The sequence below is a fragment of the Poromitra crassiceps genome (genome assembly GCF_964638095.1).
Source record: "Poromitra crassiceps genome assembly, chromosome: 2".
NCBI classification, from domain to species: domain Eukaryota; kingdom Metazoa; phylum Chordata; class Actinopteri; order Beryciformes; family Melamphaidae; genus Poromitra; species Poromitra crassiceps.
This window is the reverse complement of record NC_139624.1, coordinates 90,205,935-90,220,078: the sequence shown is the minus strand read 5'-3', so window position 1 is coordinate 90,220,078 and position 14,144 is coordinate 90,205,935. Positions and strand designations below refer to the sequence as shown.

The following is a 14,144-nucleotide window of genomic DNA, read 5'->3' as shown; positions in this document are numbered from 1 at the left end:
TATTGTATTTGCCAATATTCATCTTCTTCTTCTTCTTCTTCCCCCGGGAAGTTGGACTTCCCATGCATGAAAATAAACCAAACTTTCCACACTTCTTCGACGCGAATTTGGCGCCAACAGTCCTGATGGTGGCACTACAGCGACCGTCTAAAGTTTCAAACTTAAAAATAACAAATCAGGCATACTGTACGTGCTACGGCTTTGCAACTTTCACCCAAATGTGGGCCCTAGTGAGGAGAAACTTTTGTACTCACCAGTCCAGGGCAAGGAGTGTGCTCGAGCTAATGATGACGGCCCGATGAGAGCCATGTTTCTCCAGAGTCTGCCTGTTAAGGTGACTTTTGCAACCAAAAGTCATCACAGCCTGCACCATGGCCCATAATATCTGCCTGTGGGTCGGGGCATTGTGGGTGCATTGGAGGAATCCAAAGACACTGAGGAAGCCCATCAAGGTGGTGACCAAAGGGAGCCATGGCTCTCTGGGCAGAGTTGGCAGCCACTCTTAAAACCGTTAAACGCGCAAAACCATAACACCTTAGTTCTGCTGAAGTAACACAATCACATGATTTCCCTCCCCCAAATAATACTTCAAATATAAAATTTTACTCTTTATAGTTTCACTGTTTTTATGGCGTGGCCAATAGGGGGCTGAGGCGTCTATAAGCCTGTATCATGTATGCCTGTATCTATGTCCCCCCAAACGAAAGAAAGAAAGAAAGAAAGAAAGAAAGAAAGAAAGAAAGAAAGAAAGAAAGAAAGAAAGAAAGAAAGAAAGAAAGAAAATAAGAAACAAAGAAACGAAGGTCACCGAAAGAAAGTGGCCAGGTTGCCGATGAGGTGGCCACTATAGGGGCGGCCAGGTCACTGATGAATATGTGGCTAGATCGCTGATTATGTCATAAGCCTCTTCTAAACATGAAATCTGGATCATGTCCGGCTAGCCAGAGCAGGATATTTTCCGGTTTTACCTTTCTAGACATGAGGAGTCTTTGTTTAGAAACAGCTGGAAATGGTCCCTATTCTCTCTGCCGATAGATAGCGAGTAGAGTGGGCGGGGGGAGGGGGTGCGGTAGGGTGTATCGACAAAAAGAAATGTGATGTGGAAATAGCTTTAGCGAATCTGTAACCAAACCAAGCATTCAGGCGATAACGTGGGGGAGCAATGTGCCAGAAAAAGTGAGCGCTTGCCTTTGTTACATCGCCCAAAAGCCGCCAGACAAAATAGTGGTTGCACCGTCGCACTAACATTACACTATGAATGTTTTTACAAGTGGCATTCAAGTCATATCTGACTAGTTTTCAATTTATTTCTCTTGCATTTTTACATAGCCTACAAGACAGACAGGCCGGGAGGAAAATAAGCCATTCAAGCCGTTTGCAGCACCATGAGTTTGCTTGTTTAACCCTTGATATAAGCGATTGCCCGAACAATTAATTAATTAATAGGCTACGTGAACGTTAGCGGGTACTTTAGCCTATGCAGTAGGCTAAAAGTAGTAGGCTATCATCTCCTTGTTGCATTTCTAAACTGGCAGATGGGGGAGAAAGAAACGATTCAACTTTTACTTGTTTACTCACCTAATTTGGCTCTCTTCCAAATAATCCAGCCACGTGAATAAGCTACGTCCATTCATGAAAATAATGATCACTGGGACATTAATGGTTTGTAAAGTGCCATATAACCATCCGCCCACTCAGACACATGATCCGGAACATGAGCTGCCGGTGTTAAACAACAGCCGTTTTTCTAATAATGCGGATCCTGTACTAGGGGCTCAGATGGTAATGATCCACACTCGCAAGAGTGCGCATAAGGCGGCTAATTGTTTCTAAACATGCAGGCCGACCAGCTAGCAGCTGGTTATAATCCGGATTTCACTGCATGTTTAGAAGGGGCTATACAGTTCTAGACAGCTTGGCCTGTGGCCAGCTCAGTGATGTCATATAATATCACCAATGATGTCATAAATCACTGAGGATGTCACCTGTTGGACTACCTGGCCACTACAATGATGTAATTTATCACTGATGATGTCATAATATGGTTGTGTGTAAGAAAGAAAGTGGCCAGGCCGATGATGTCATATGTCGCCACTAGCTAGTAAGAGTGGCGTCAGCGGAGGTTCAAAATGCAGATCCGGGAAGGGGGCTTGCGCTACATTTGAATGCATAAAATAAAGCTGATAATATTCAATTTGATTATTTAAACATCTTAATACATCACAAATGGTCCATTCTGCTGCAACTCAACAGTGCTCCATAATCCAGAACCTTACTTCCCAAAAGTAAAAAACTGGTCCATTGGAGTGAATGGAGATGTCGCGACTCCGGGGCAGAGTGGCCAGGTCGCTGATGATACCATATGTGGCCAGTTCGCCAAAAGAAAGTGGCCAACATAGAGTATAGACCAAGACCAAGCCACCGAGTCCAATAACGGCTTGTCTTGTTCTTGAGTGTTTTGGAGGTTTTATAAACACACACAGAATGTTGTGTGCTGTCGTCGTGGGGTCTTGCAGAGGGACTGGCGTACGATCGTCTGGGCACGCTGATAGAACTGATCTCTGTCCTCCCTCCACATCTTAGCAGCATCGACGTTGGCTCCACTCTCATCATTAGGGTCTGCCAGCATGCTGACCACAGACAGCAGAATCTTCTCGGTGCAATAGACCGGGCTCCACCTCTCTGCATGGCTCTCGTAGCCTGTGGGGTCATCTTCTGCAGTGTGGAGGATGGAGATGCACACACGACCATCTGGGTAGATGTTGGGGTGAAACATGTCACAGGTGAACCTCATCTTGGGAGGACGAAGAGGATAATCAGATGGAAAACTGAGGACCGCTGGGAACACACCACCTTCAAAACACGTGTCCTGAGGACCTGTGATCACCGCTTCCCATTCAAAGTAGTTTTCCTCGTTGGCAGGACCTGCTACGATCCCCTCTGGTGGGTTCAGGGTCATCTCTTTATATTCAGCCATTAGTCTCTTCAGTGCGGTCCCGGTCATTATCACAACTCACGGCGAAGAGAAAAAACTATAAAAACAACCAAGGGTGTTTTCCCAAGCAACACAGCTGTAGCCACAGCTGATGAAGTTTGCATGCTCAAAACTGGATCCAGTCCGGTCCTACTTATAGCCTCTGCAGGAAGGATTTATGACATCACTGATGATGTCACAATGAGTATGACATCATTAGTGTCTGTCATAACTCACTGATGATGATGTCATCATATCACTTATAGAATTGGTGGTTACGAGCACACAATTACTTGAGTGACATCACTGATGAGATAATCACTGATGACATCACTCACTGATGTTACTTATGCAGGAATCTGATTAATTTGAGGTGTTCGCCACAAGGTTACGGTTCATCCCCAGCCAGTCTCTCTGCACCTCTCTCGTGGAAGTCTGTAAGGTTTAAAGAGCAACATAAATTCTCAGGCAGACAAAATGAAGAAGGTGAAGTTCACCTTCCCCGAGACCCCGGGGTACGTTGGTTTTGCTAACCTGCCTAATCGGGTTCATCACAAGTGCATAAAGAAGGGCTTTGATTTCACCCTCTTGGTCGTTGGTGAGTCTGGACTTGGAAAATCCACTCTGATCAACAGCCTCTTCCTCACTGACATCTACCCTGAGAGAGAAAGAGTCATCCCTGGAGCGGCAGACAAGATAGAACGGATGGTTCAGACTGAGGAGTCTACGGTGGAAATTGAGGAGCGAGGAGTGAAGCTCCGCCTTAATGTGATTGACACGCCAGGATACGGAGACGCCATCAACAGCCAGGACTGTTTCAACACTATTATCAATTACATCGATGACCAGTTTGAGCGTTACCACCACGATGAGAGTGGTCTGGATCGTAGACACATCGTAGACAACAGAGTTCACTGCTGCCTCTATTTTATCTCCCCGCTGGGCCATGGCTTGAAGCCCCTAGATGTCCAGTTCATGAAGGCCATCCACAATAAGGTCAATGTGGTCCCTGTCATTGCCAAAGCTGACACACTCACCCTCAGGGAGAAGGAGAGGCTCAAGCGCAGGATTCTGGATGAGATTGAGTTACATGGCATCAATATCTACCACCTTCCTGATGCAGAGTCAGATGAGGATGAAAACTTCAAAGAGCAGACCAGGATCCTCAAGGCCAGCATCCCATTTGCAGTGGTAGGATACAATCAGCAGATTGAGGCGAAGGGGAAGAAGGTGTTGGGTCGCCAGTACCCCTGGGGAGTGGTGGAGGTGGAGAACCCAGACCACAATGACTTACTCAAGCTGCGCACCATGCTGATCACCCACATGCATGATCTGCAGGAAGTGACCCAGTACCTTCACTACGAGAACTTCCGCATGGAGTTCCTCAAACGGAGTGGCAGGAAGCGAACAGGGCTGGGGGAAATGGACAAAGATATAATCTTGCATGAGAAGGAGGCTGAGTTGAAACGAATGCAGGAGTTGATTGCCAAGATGCATGCCCAGATGCAGAAGCAGAACAGTTCTATGTCCCCACAAAGGAAAGAAAGTCATACAGTTCTATGTCCCCACGAAAGAAATTGATCATGGGTCACCACCAATGATGTCACACCGATCACTGTCATCGATGACATCACTGATGACTTGCATGTTATCCAGTCCTTATGAATTCTAGATGCAAGATTATGTATTTATTATTAATTTTGTGCCCCGACTGATGGGTTGCTGTTAGTTGCTGTTAATCGCAGTAGCAAAGCAGGATGACTTCGACGATTCTGCCACAAACAACTTAAATTGATAAGAACTGAAGGCTAATATGTTGTTCCACTGCAACATCATGGCGGGAGCGCTGTTGTCAAAAAAGAAGAGATTTGTCTCTTGCCTTCAATATTCTGTCTGCTACGAACCAACGGCGTAGCTACGGGTGTGCCTGGGTGGGCCAGTGCCACCCACAGGCAGCTGGCACACCCAAAAAGGGGGGGGATACAGTTTTTTGTTTGTTTGTCTGCAAAACACATCAGCTGTCATGCGTAAGTGTCCGACTGTTCGCTATGCCTCTGTGCCCCAGAGCATCATGGGAAACTAGCTAAGCTCAGCAGCTGTCTAGTAAAGTAAACAAATGCAGCCGCAGCGCCAAATCAAGAAGACATGAAACAGAGCTCGCTTTTAAGCTTTTTCGACAAAGGCAAGAAACGTTGACGAGGAAGAAGATGACTCGTCGCCCTCCCCCTCAACAAGTGCATGTGCATGTTCTCCCCATGCCCCCTGGGGGTTTCCTTCATATAGGAACCCCACACCAAAACATGCAATATCCTGGTCACTGAAGTGGTGCCTCCTCTGGTCGTTAGGGGCGTCTGTTCAGAGGGAGGGGAACTCGTTGGAATAGCATGATCCTCCCACGTGGCTATGTCCTACCGGTGAAGCTTCCCCCTGTCAGGTGAAAAGAAGCCGCTGGCTACTGCCCATGTCTCAGAGGAAGCATGGAGCCAGTTTTGGCTCTCCCCAGATCGGCAGAGTGTGGAGTAGCAACCAGGATAAATAAATTTAAATGAGCATGAATGAGGGATAAAAAAAATTGGATAAAAAAATTGGGGAAAAAAATAAATAATAACAGCGGGGGACGCAGCCAAAAACACACCGGTGGCTGAGGACATTAAGACTACAGATCTCTCTGCAGTAGACGAACTTGCATGCCAACCAAACTTGCGCAAAGTGGTTTTACATGTTGCCAAAAAATACAATTTAATTGATTGCTTCTATCTGCTAATAATCAGTGTGAAAAGGGGCAAACATTGATGGTTATGGTCATATGGTCCTATGTTAATATTCCTCTCAATCTGGCTTGAAAAGGCCCACATTTTTTGGGCCATTTGGTGGCGGCCGCCACCAAATGGTTCGCCCCCTGGCACACCCTGTCTTTCTGTGGCACACCCAATGTGCCAAGTCTGGCTACGCCAGTGCTACGAACACATCCGGTACCTACACTGGCAATCACCATAAAACATTAACATTCGCTGCAAGCCACAAGCAGCTCACCAACCGGCCAATGGATTTCAAAGCTGATGGGCTCACTGGAAAGAGCGTGACTCGAACTAAGTAACAGGCGAAAAAACCTCAGTGGCCACTCACAGTGGCGTTTTGATCCTGGTGAAGTCGTTAGAGCAGCAGGTAGTGGGGCTAGCTAGGTAACATGTGTTGTTGCTGCGCCACCCCCTACATCGACCAGCCAATCAGGCATCTCGGAGAGTATCTGTCCGAAATAACTGCCAGTGGATAAAGCTTGCGTCCAGACCCATATGAATCGCTATGCAAATTTGATTCATAGGGGCTTGACACCAGGCTAACTGATGACATCACAAGGTTGCCATCCCCGATGATGTCACACCGATGACATCACTGATGACATAATCGGTGATTTATGACATTGATGATGTCACTGATGAAGTCACGCGTGAACACAGAATTCACGCATGAGCTGAATTTTACCCCTGAAGCCACGGCGCTGGCTCCGCCCACATGCCGTGGAAAAAGAACATTCCAATAAAATAATTCTTAAGTACTCCTTGTAATACTCTTTCTAATACACTGTAGTTTACCTTGCTCAGTGCTTTATGCACATTTCATTAATTTATTCCTCTTACACTTATGTTGCCAGTGCTACTTTTACTCCACAAAACACTACATTTACCTGTGCCCCTTTGGTACTTTGTATAGGATGGTTTTATAGGAGTCCTGATTCGACAATGTGGACATCGGACGCCACTACCCAGAATATTCCTCTCCAATGTCCGCTCACTGGGAAATAAACTGAACGAACTTCAGCCACTGATGGGTAGAAAAAGGGAGTTATCTTCATCTTAGGTGCATATATGTGTCAGTGATCCTGCAATACTGTTCCCCCACTCTGGAAACATTTATAATTAACTGTAAACCATGTGAATTATCTTCAATGTGACGGTAAAGTGCAAACTTTGCCCAGGCCAGAAGCAATTTATCCACCGCTGTTAACACAACATGAAATCTCTCCAAGGGAACGTTCGTTATTTATGGAAGGGGTCACTGGAGTAAAATAATGGAGGAGATGCTTTTTAAAATTTAGTCTCAGGGTGGGTACAATGTTATTAATTTGAGTCCAGGGGAGGGTCATACAAATTTGAATGGATCAAATATATATTTATTTTATTTGATCTATTTATTTATTTTTGCTTTTTGGAATTCAGCAACTATACCTATACTATATAACTATACTAACAATATGACCAGTGGACTACTAATAAATGATATAAGTGACCATCTGCCAGTGTTTGTTATTTATGATTGTGAATATAAAAGGCTTAAAAAGGAAAATGTAGTAAGACAGAGGAGAATAAGAACGGAGAATACCCTTGAAGTATTGAGATCTGAACTGCTGAGACAGGACTGGAGAAAAGTATATGAAGCAGTGGATGTTGATCCTGCTTATGACTCTTTCTTGGAAACGTTCTTGACCATTTATGATAGAAGCTGTCCAATGCAACAAAGCAACCATACATCTAAAAGCCCTGATAAACCATGGATCACAAAGGGACTACTAAATGCCTGTAAAAAAAAGAACACCTTGTACAAGGAATTTATAAAACACAGAACTAGAGAAAAAGAAACTAAATATAAATTATATAAAAACAAATTAACTGATATCCTTAGAAAATGTAAGAAGGATTATTATAATAGAGTGTTAGAAAATAACAAAGATAATATTAGGGGTACATGGAATATATTAAATTCAATTATTAGAAATAAAAAAACTAGCTCCTACTTCCCAGACTATTTTATAGAAAATGGTAAAACAATCACTAATAAAAAGGATTTGGTGGACGGCTTCAATAACTTCTTTGTAAATGTGGGGCCCCGACTGGCGATGGAAATAAACCCTCCACAAGGGGGAGGTGTTGAAAAGTTCCATGGAGAGAGGAATCCAGCCACCATCTTTTTGAGAGAGACAAATAGAAATGAAATAATTGATGTGGTCAATAAATTTAAGAATAAAACATCTACGGACTGGAATGGTCTCGACATGACCTTAATAAAGCAAGTAATTGATACTATCGTAGACCCCTTAACATACATCAGTAATCTGTCATTCAACTTGGGCTGCTTTCCTAGCAAAATGAAAACTGCCAAAGTGACACCAGTATACAAAGCAGGAGAAAAAAATATTTTTACTAACTATAGACCAATCTCATTACTCTCCCAGTTTTCTAAAATTCTGGAGAAACTCTTTGTTGCACGGTTGGACAGCTTCATTGAAAAATATGAATTGCTTACAGACAGTCAGTATGGCTTTAGAACAAACAGGTCAACTGCCATGGCTCTAACGGATTTAGTGGAAGAGTTAACAAGTACAATTGACAATAAGAAATATGCAGTGGGTGTTTTCATTGATCTGAAGAAAGCGTTTGACACAATAAATCATGATATTCTAATACAAAAACTAGAGAGGTATGGGATCAGAGGGGTGGGGCTAAATTGGCTAAAAAGTTACATTGAAAACAGAAAACAGTTTGTGCAGGTGGGCATTACAACATCTTCTCCCTTAGAAATTACTTGCGGTGTACCACAAGGGTCGATTTTAGGACCAAAACTGTTTATACTGTACATTAATGATATATGCAATGTTTCAAAAATATTGAAATATGTAATTTTTGCTGATGACACAAATATATTCTGTGTAGGTGAAAATCTTCAGCAGCTGTTAGAGGCTGTCACAGTTGAATTGGGGAAGCTAAAGTTGTGGTTCGATGCAAATAAACTATCATTAAACACAAAAAAAACTAAATTTATGATCTTTGGCAAAACCAATAAACATCTGAATACTCCCGTAGAACTAATGATTGACAGTGTTAAACTAGAAAGAGTACATGAGAACACATTTTTAGGAGTAATAATCGACCACAACTTTAGCTGGAAACCACATATCAGATATATCAGGTCCAAGTTAGCAAGCACTGTGGGGATTCTATGCAAAACAAGGCACTTTTTGAACATCAAATCATTGCAAACACTGTACTGTACACTCTTCTTACCATACTTGAATTATTGTGTTGAAGTATGGGGAAACACCTATAGAAGCAACTTAAAGACAATATGCAACATGCAAAAGAGAGCAATAAGGATAGTGAATAAGGTAGGTTATCATGAGCACACAAATGTACTGTTTCATAAATCAAAGACGCTGAAGTTTTGGGATCTGGTGGAGTTCAAAACCGCCCAAACTCTGTATAAAGCGCGACATAATTTACTTCCTGGTAATATACAAAAACAGTTCAGTGATAGAGAAGGTGGTTATGAGCTGAGAGGGAGATTGAATTTCAAACAACCAATTGTTCATAGCACTCTGAAGAGCATGTGCGTATCTGTCTGTGGTGTGAAACTGTGGAATAAATTACCTGACGAGATCAAAGAAAGTAAAAATCTTGTGCAATTCAAAAAAAAGTATAGAAACATTATTCTGGAGAAGTATAGACGTGATGGTACAAAATCAGGACTTATGGGTCACTTGTATTTCCTGTAGTATGTTTGGTATTAGCTAGTATGTGTAATTATATGTATATCTGGTAGGTAGCCTATGTGCGTATAGGCATGTATGAATAATTAGTGCTATTTGTGTGTGTAAATCAATGCATGTATGTATCCATGTGTATGCATATGTACTGCATATCTTTACATATAACGTAAAGGAATAAGGGTAAGGGCATTTAATAAGCTAGCTAGCTTCAGCCCTAAAACCCTTTCGGTCAGCCTTATGTATCTTTTGTTTTGTTTTTCTGTTTTTTTTCTATTCTGTGAATATTCTTTTCTTTCTGATCGAAATAAACTAACTAACTAACTAACTAACTAACTAACCCAACAACCCCCGTCCTGGCCAAACTTTTTGCTATGACCCGGTCATATCGTTTTGTGGAAAAAAATAAAAAGACAAAGCTATCGATATAGCCTACAAGCGAGAGCTGGGTGAGAGCCAAAAAATACAATCCGAACTATACACTACACACAAACTCATCTAAAGTATAATTAAATACTGAGGGACCTGTTGGAAAAAAATACTTTTATTAAAGCTTAATCAATTTGTCAGATTCACTCTTCTTTCTTCTTCTGTCTGTCTGTGTGTGTGTGTGTGTGTGTGTGTGTGTGTGTGTGTGTGTGTGTGTGTGTGTGTGTACTTCTTAGCAGATACAGCTTCTTCCCACAGTTCCTCTGTTCTCCACTCCACCTCCACACAAAATCAATAAAACAATAATCTAACGCCTACATTCCACTAGGTCCGTGTTCGGTCCGTCTGCGCTGCGGTACGGCATCGGAGCCGATACGTTTCCACTCTAATCATTGTGTCAACTCCCACCTACTCCGCTGCGTTGCGTGTCTACTCCGTGCCAGCTCCGACGATCCGGAGCTCTCCGAAAAAGATACGCAAGGCTTCTATTTTCCACGGATGACGGAGCAAAGCCGCAGCAAGTTGGGCGGAGCCAGGCATGAAATCAACAGGGCAGAGGTGTTTACAGCATTCAATATCAAGCCAGAGGACAAATATGTATGAGGAAAAGTTCATAATTGAAGTGGAAAACCACAAAATAATATATGACACAACACATCCTTTTTACAAGAACAACACCAAGCAAATCCACCCCTCCTCTGCTCCTCCAGTTGGGAACAATGATCTTCTGCCTGTTTGTCGTTGTATTTATCCCACATACAAATTGTCTCGCTCGATTTTACAGTGATAACCTGTCGGTCTCGTCACTCTAGCTGTCTGGCGCAGCTGAGCCGTGACGTGCTCTACACGCAGCCAGTGAGTGTTGCCGCAGCACAGAGCACGGAGCAAAACCGGAGCTCAGCCGCAAAGCAACGCAATGCAACCAGTGGAATGCCGGCGTAAGAGTGACTTGAGGTTAATGAGTTACCAAAGAAGTTAAAGGAATTAACTTTATAAACTGTATGGCAACCATGACTAAAGCTAACCTTCTTCACACATAGCAAGTGTAACCGGAGTGAATCAGCGCCGATTCCTTGTGAGTCCCGAGTGGTAGTGAGTAGGTTGGTTCGAGTAGGTTGGTTAAACTCACTCCCCCAGTATAAAGGCACGTTAATCAGTTCCGCCAAGGGAGCTAGCTCTCTTGGTGCAGTGGTTAGCGTGTCCGTCCAGCAAGCCGAAGCTCGGCAGTTCGAATCCACCCCTGGGCAAGCCCTTAACATGGGTTGCTGCAAGTACCACCAACACAAGGCCGTTACATTGATGCCGTGAACCCAGATGCCCAGTGGGTGTGGAGTGAGTTTAAGGGGGTGAGTGTAACCGTTGGTAGCAAGTAGGTTGGTTAAACTCACTCCCCCAGTATAAAGGCATGTTAATCAGCTCTGCCAAGGGAGCTAGCTCTCTTGGTGAAGTGGTTAGCGTGTCCGATTCCCAAGCCGAAGGTCGGAACTTCGAATCCACCCCTGGGCAAGCCCTTAACATGGGTTGCTGCAAATGCCACCAACACAACACTGTTACACAAGCAACACTGCAACAGGCATATCAGTGGCTATTCTAAACATAGGCTACCATTTAACACATTACCTAAATGGCTAGCCACTTAGCATTATGCTAGTGGGAATCTGCATATCAACAGACCCATTACCAAACAGCTTAGCAGTAGTAGTTTACACCTCAGCTCAGTATCCCCCTACAATGATGATTACAGGTACCCAATACATTGGATGCAGGGCACATGATGTTCACTTCTATAGTAAACTCTGGTTGACTAATGAAGAAGTTCATTTACAAAATATAACTTCAAATAAAGACTTCGTTTTTCAACCAACTCAATGATCATGGTGTTTCTAACACCTTACTATAGAAAAGAGACTTCATCTATCTTGGCTCACTGATGGTCTCTATTGTCAGTCTGACACTCCCAGGGAGAAATACATTTCCTGGGTGATCAATCCAGGAGTGTAGATGAGTAACTTCCTCTAGACTTAAGGGTATTTTCAAAATAAAGGTTGTATGTTACATGCATTTCTGATCACCAATAAAAAAAAATAGGGCTTCAAAGCATGAATGAGAGATGAATAGAGGGGGGGCCCAGCTATTCTTATTTTTGTGTGTGTATATATATATATATATATATATATATATATATATATATATATATATATATATATATATATATATATATATATATATATTGTAGCTTGTAGCTACATGGGTAAGGTTTATCATGTCAGGCTATAGCTATAGCCCCGGAAAGCCCAAGCCTAACGACGCCACTGCCATGACACATCTCATCTGTGCCAAACCACCAACTCCCCTCCTCCCCCCTCACCTCTCTGTGCAGGAGAGGGAGGTGAACATGCTTTTTAGGAAACAGAAAACAACAAAATCAGCTGGACCTGACTCTGTATCACCCTCTGCCCTGAAGCGCTGTGCTGACCAGCTGGCTCCAGTGTTCACCAACATTTTCAACACCTCACTGGAGACCTGCCACCAGCCTGCTTCAAGACATCAACTATAATCCCCCTCCTGAAAAAGACAAGGCCCTAAGGAGAAGCTCTCCCAGCTGTGCACCCGATTCCATATGCAGATGGACCACAGACTTCCTGACTGACAGGAAGCAACACCTGAGGCTGGGAAAGCACATCAATGACTCACAGTCAGCACCGGTGCCACCCAGGGCAGTGTCCTCTCTCCATACTTATTCTTCCTGTACACCAACACCTGCATCTCCAGTCAACAGTCCATCAAGTTCCTGAAGTTCGCAGATGACACCACCCTCATAGGGTTCATCTTGAATGGAGACGAGTCTGAGTACCGGCAGGATGTCGACCATCTGGTGACTTTGTGCAGTCAAAACAACCTGGTGCTAAATGCGCAGAAGACAGTGGGTGACTCCCCATTCAACACTGTGGAGTCCTTCCACTTCCTGGAAACATTGTCAGCCAGGAACTGAAATAAATGGGAGCTTAACATCAGAGCTCTCATCAAGAAGGCACAACAGAGGATATACTTCATGTGGTAGCTGAAGAAATTCAAAGTGCCAAAGGCAACGATGGTGCACTTCTACACCTCCATCGTTGGGTCCATCCTTACCTACTCCATCACCGTCTGGAATGGTGCTGCCTTTCTCAATGACATGAACATACTCTAGCACACCATCCGCTGTGCTGAGAAGGTGATCGGATGCAACCTGCCATCCATTCAGGACCTGCACACCGCCACACCGACTGAAGCGGTTTCATAAAATCATGGCCGACCCCTCCCACCCCTGACACAATCTCTTTGAAATGCTCCCCTGCACCAAGAGACAGGTCTGTCATGACCAAAACCTCTAGCCACAAGAACAGGTTCTTCCCAACTGCCATCGGCCTTATCAACAAGGCCTGAAAGCCCCCTCTACTAAGGACTCTACCACCCCCCCCCCCCCCCCCCCCCATCTTATGTCACTTTAAAGTAACAGCAGCTGGACTACACTCGTTACATTAAAGTATTGTAGCTACTTCTCCTACTATAAATTGAAGACTGAATGCTGAGCACCCTATTAATTAAATTTGATTTCATGAACATACCATAAAAATCAAAACCTAGTGGGAAACATTTCAAAAATTAATTACTGTATGAAGAACGACTAATTAATATGTTCTCTATATATACCCTCCATCTCATTCTACTATTACAACTTATCAATTAGTTGATCAAACAGTGAGAAGCAGCAGCCCTCTCTCTCCTCCTTCTCTGCCTCCAGGATGCCAGATGACCTGCTTCTGACTGGGCTGCCCCTGATGGACCTGCCTCCTCATCTAATGAGGCAACTAGGGAGACATTGATGGCCTTTCCACTAGTGGCTCATCCATCACCTCATAAAAAGGCTATGTAGCCTCTCCTCTGTTGCTGTGCCTGTCGGCGGACAGTTTAATTCTTGGAGAGAAATAACCAACACATAACTAAACTTTTTACTAGCCTGTGTTGTGTCCCCTCACTTTAAAACAGCTTTAACTTTGATACCACACCTTGTATTGTTTTTTCAGATTTTCCCATTTCTTGGCCACCTGCTGGCTAGGGACGTTCCTCTCCACCCCCAGTTCTTTAATCAGCATACTGAAGGGAAATAAGTAAGATGTAGAAGGGAAATCATTGTAGACAGTAGTTTACAGACTCAAGATT

The 14,144-nt window shown here is 43.6% G+C and overlaps 1 protein-coding gene and 1 pseudogene across 2 annotated transcripts; one reads left to right on the top strand and one right to left on the bottom strand.

Moving 5' to 3' along the window:
• Positions 1-2,467: 2,467 nt before the first annotated feature.
• Positions 2,468-3,004, bottom strand: LOC310770668 (ubiquitin-conjugating enzyme E2 G2 pseudogene; annotated as a pseudogene). Its single transcript has one exon. The product of its transcript is annotated as a ubiquitin-conjugating enzyme E2 G2 pseudogene (transcript).
• A 93-nt stretch (positions 3,005-3,097) lies between these two features.
• On the top strand, positions 3,098-13,367 carry LOC310770659 (septin-2B-like; the record flags this gene model as incomplete). Its single annotated transcript, XM_083631839.1, has 4 exons — positions 3,098-3,121; positions 3,443-4,500; positions 12,714-12,917; positions 13,286-13,367. The coding sequence occupies 4 exons, from the start codon at positions 3,098-3,100 to the stop codon at positions 13,365-13,367; spliced, it is 1,368 nt and encodes a 455-aa protein (XP_083487965.1).
• Between the last annotated feature and the right edge of the window lie 777 nt (positions 13,368-14,144).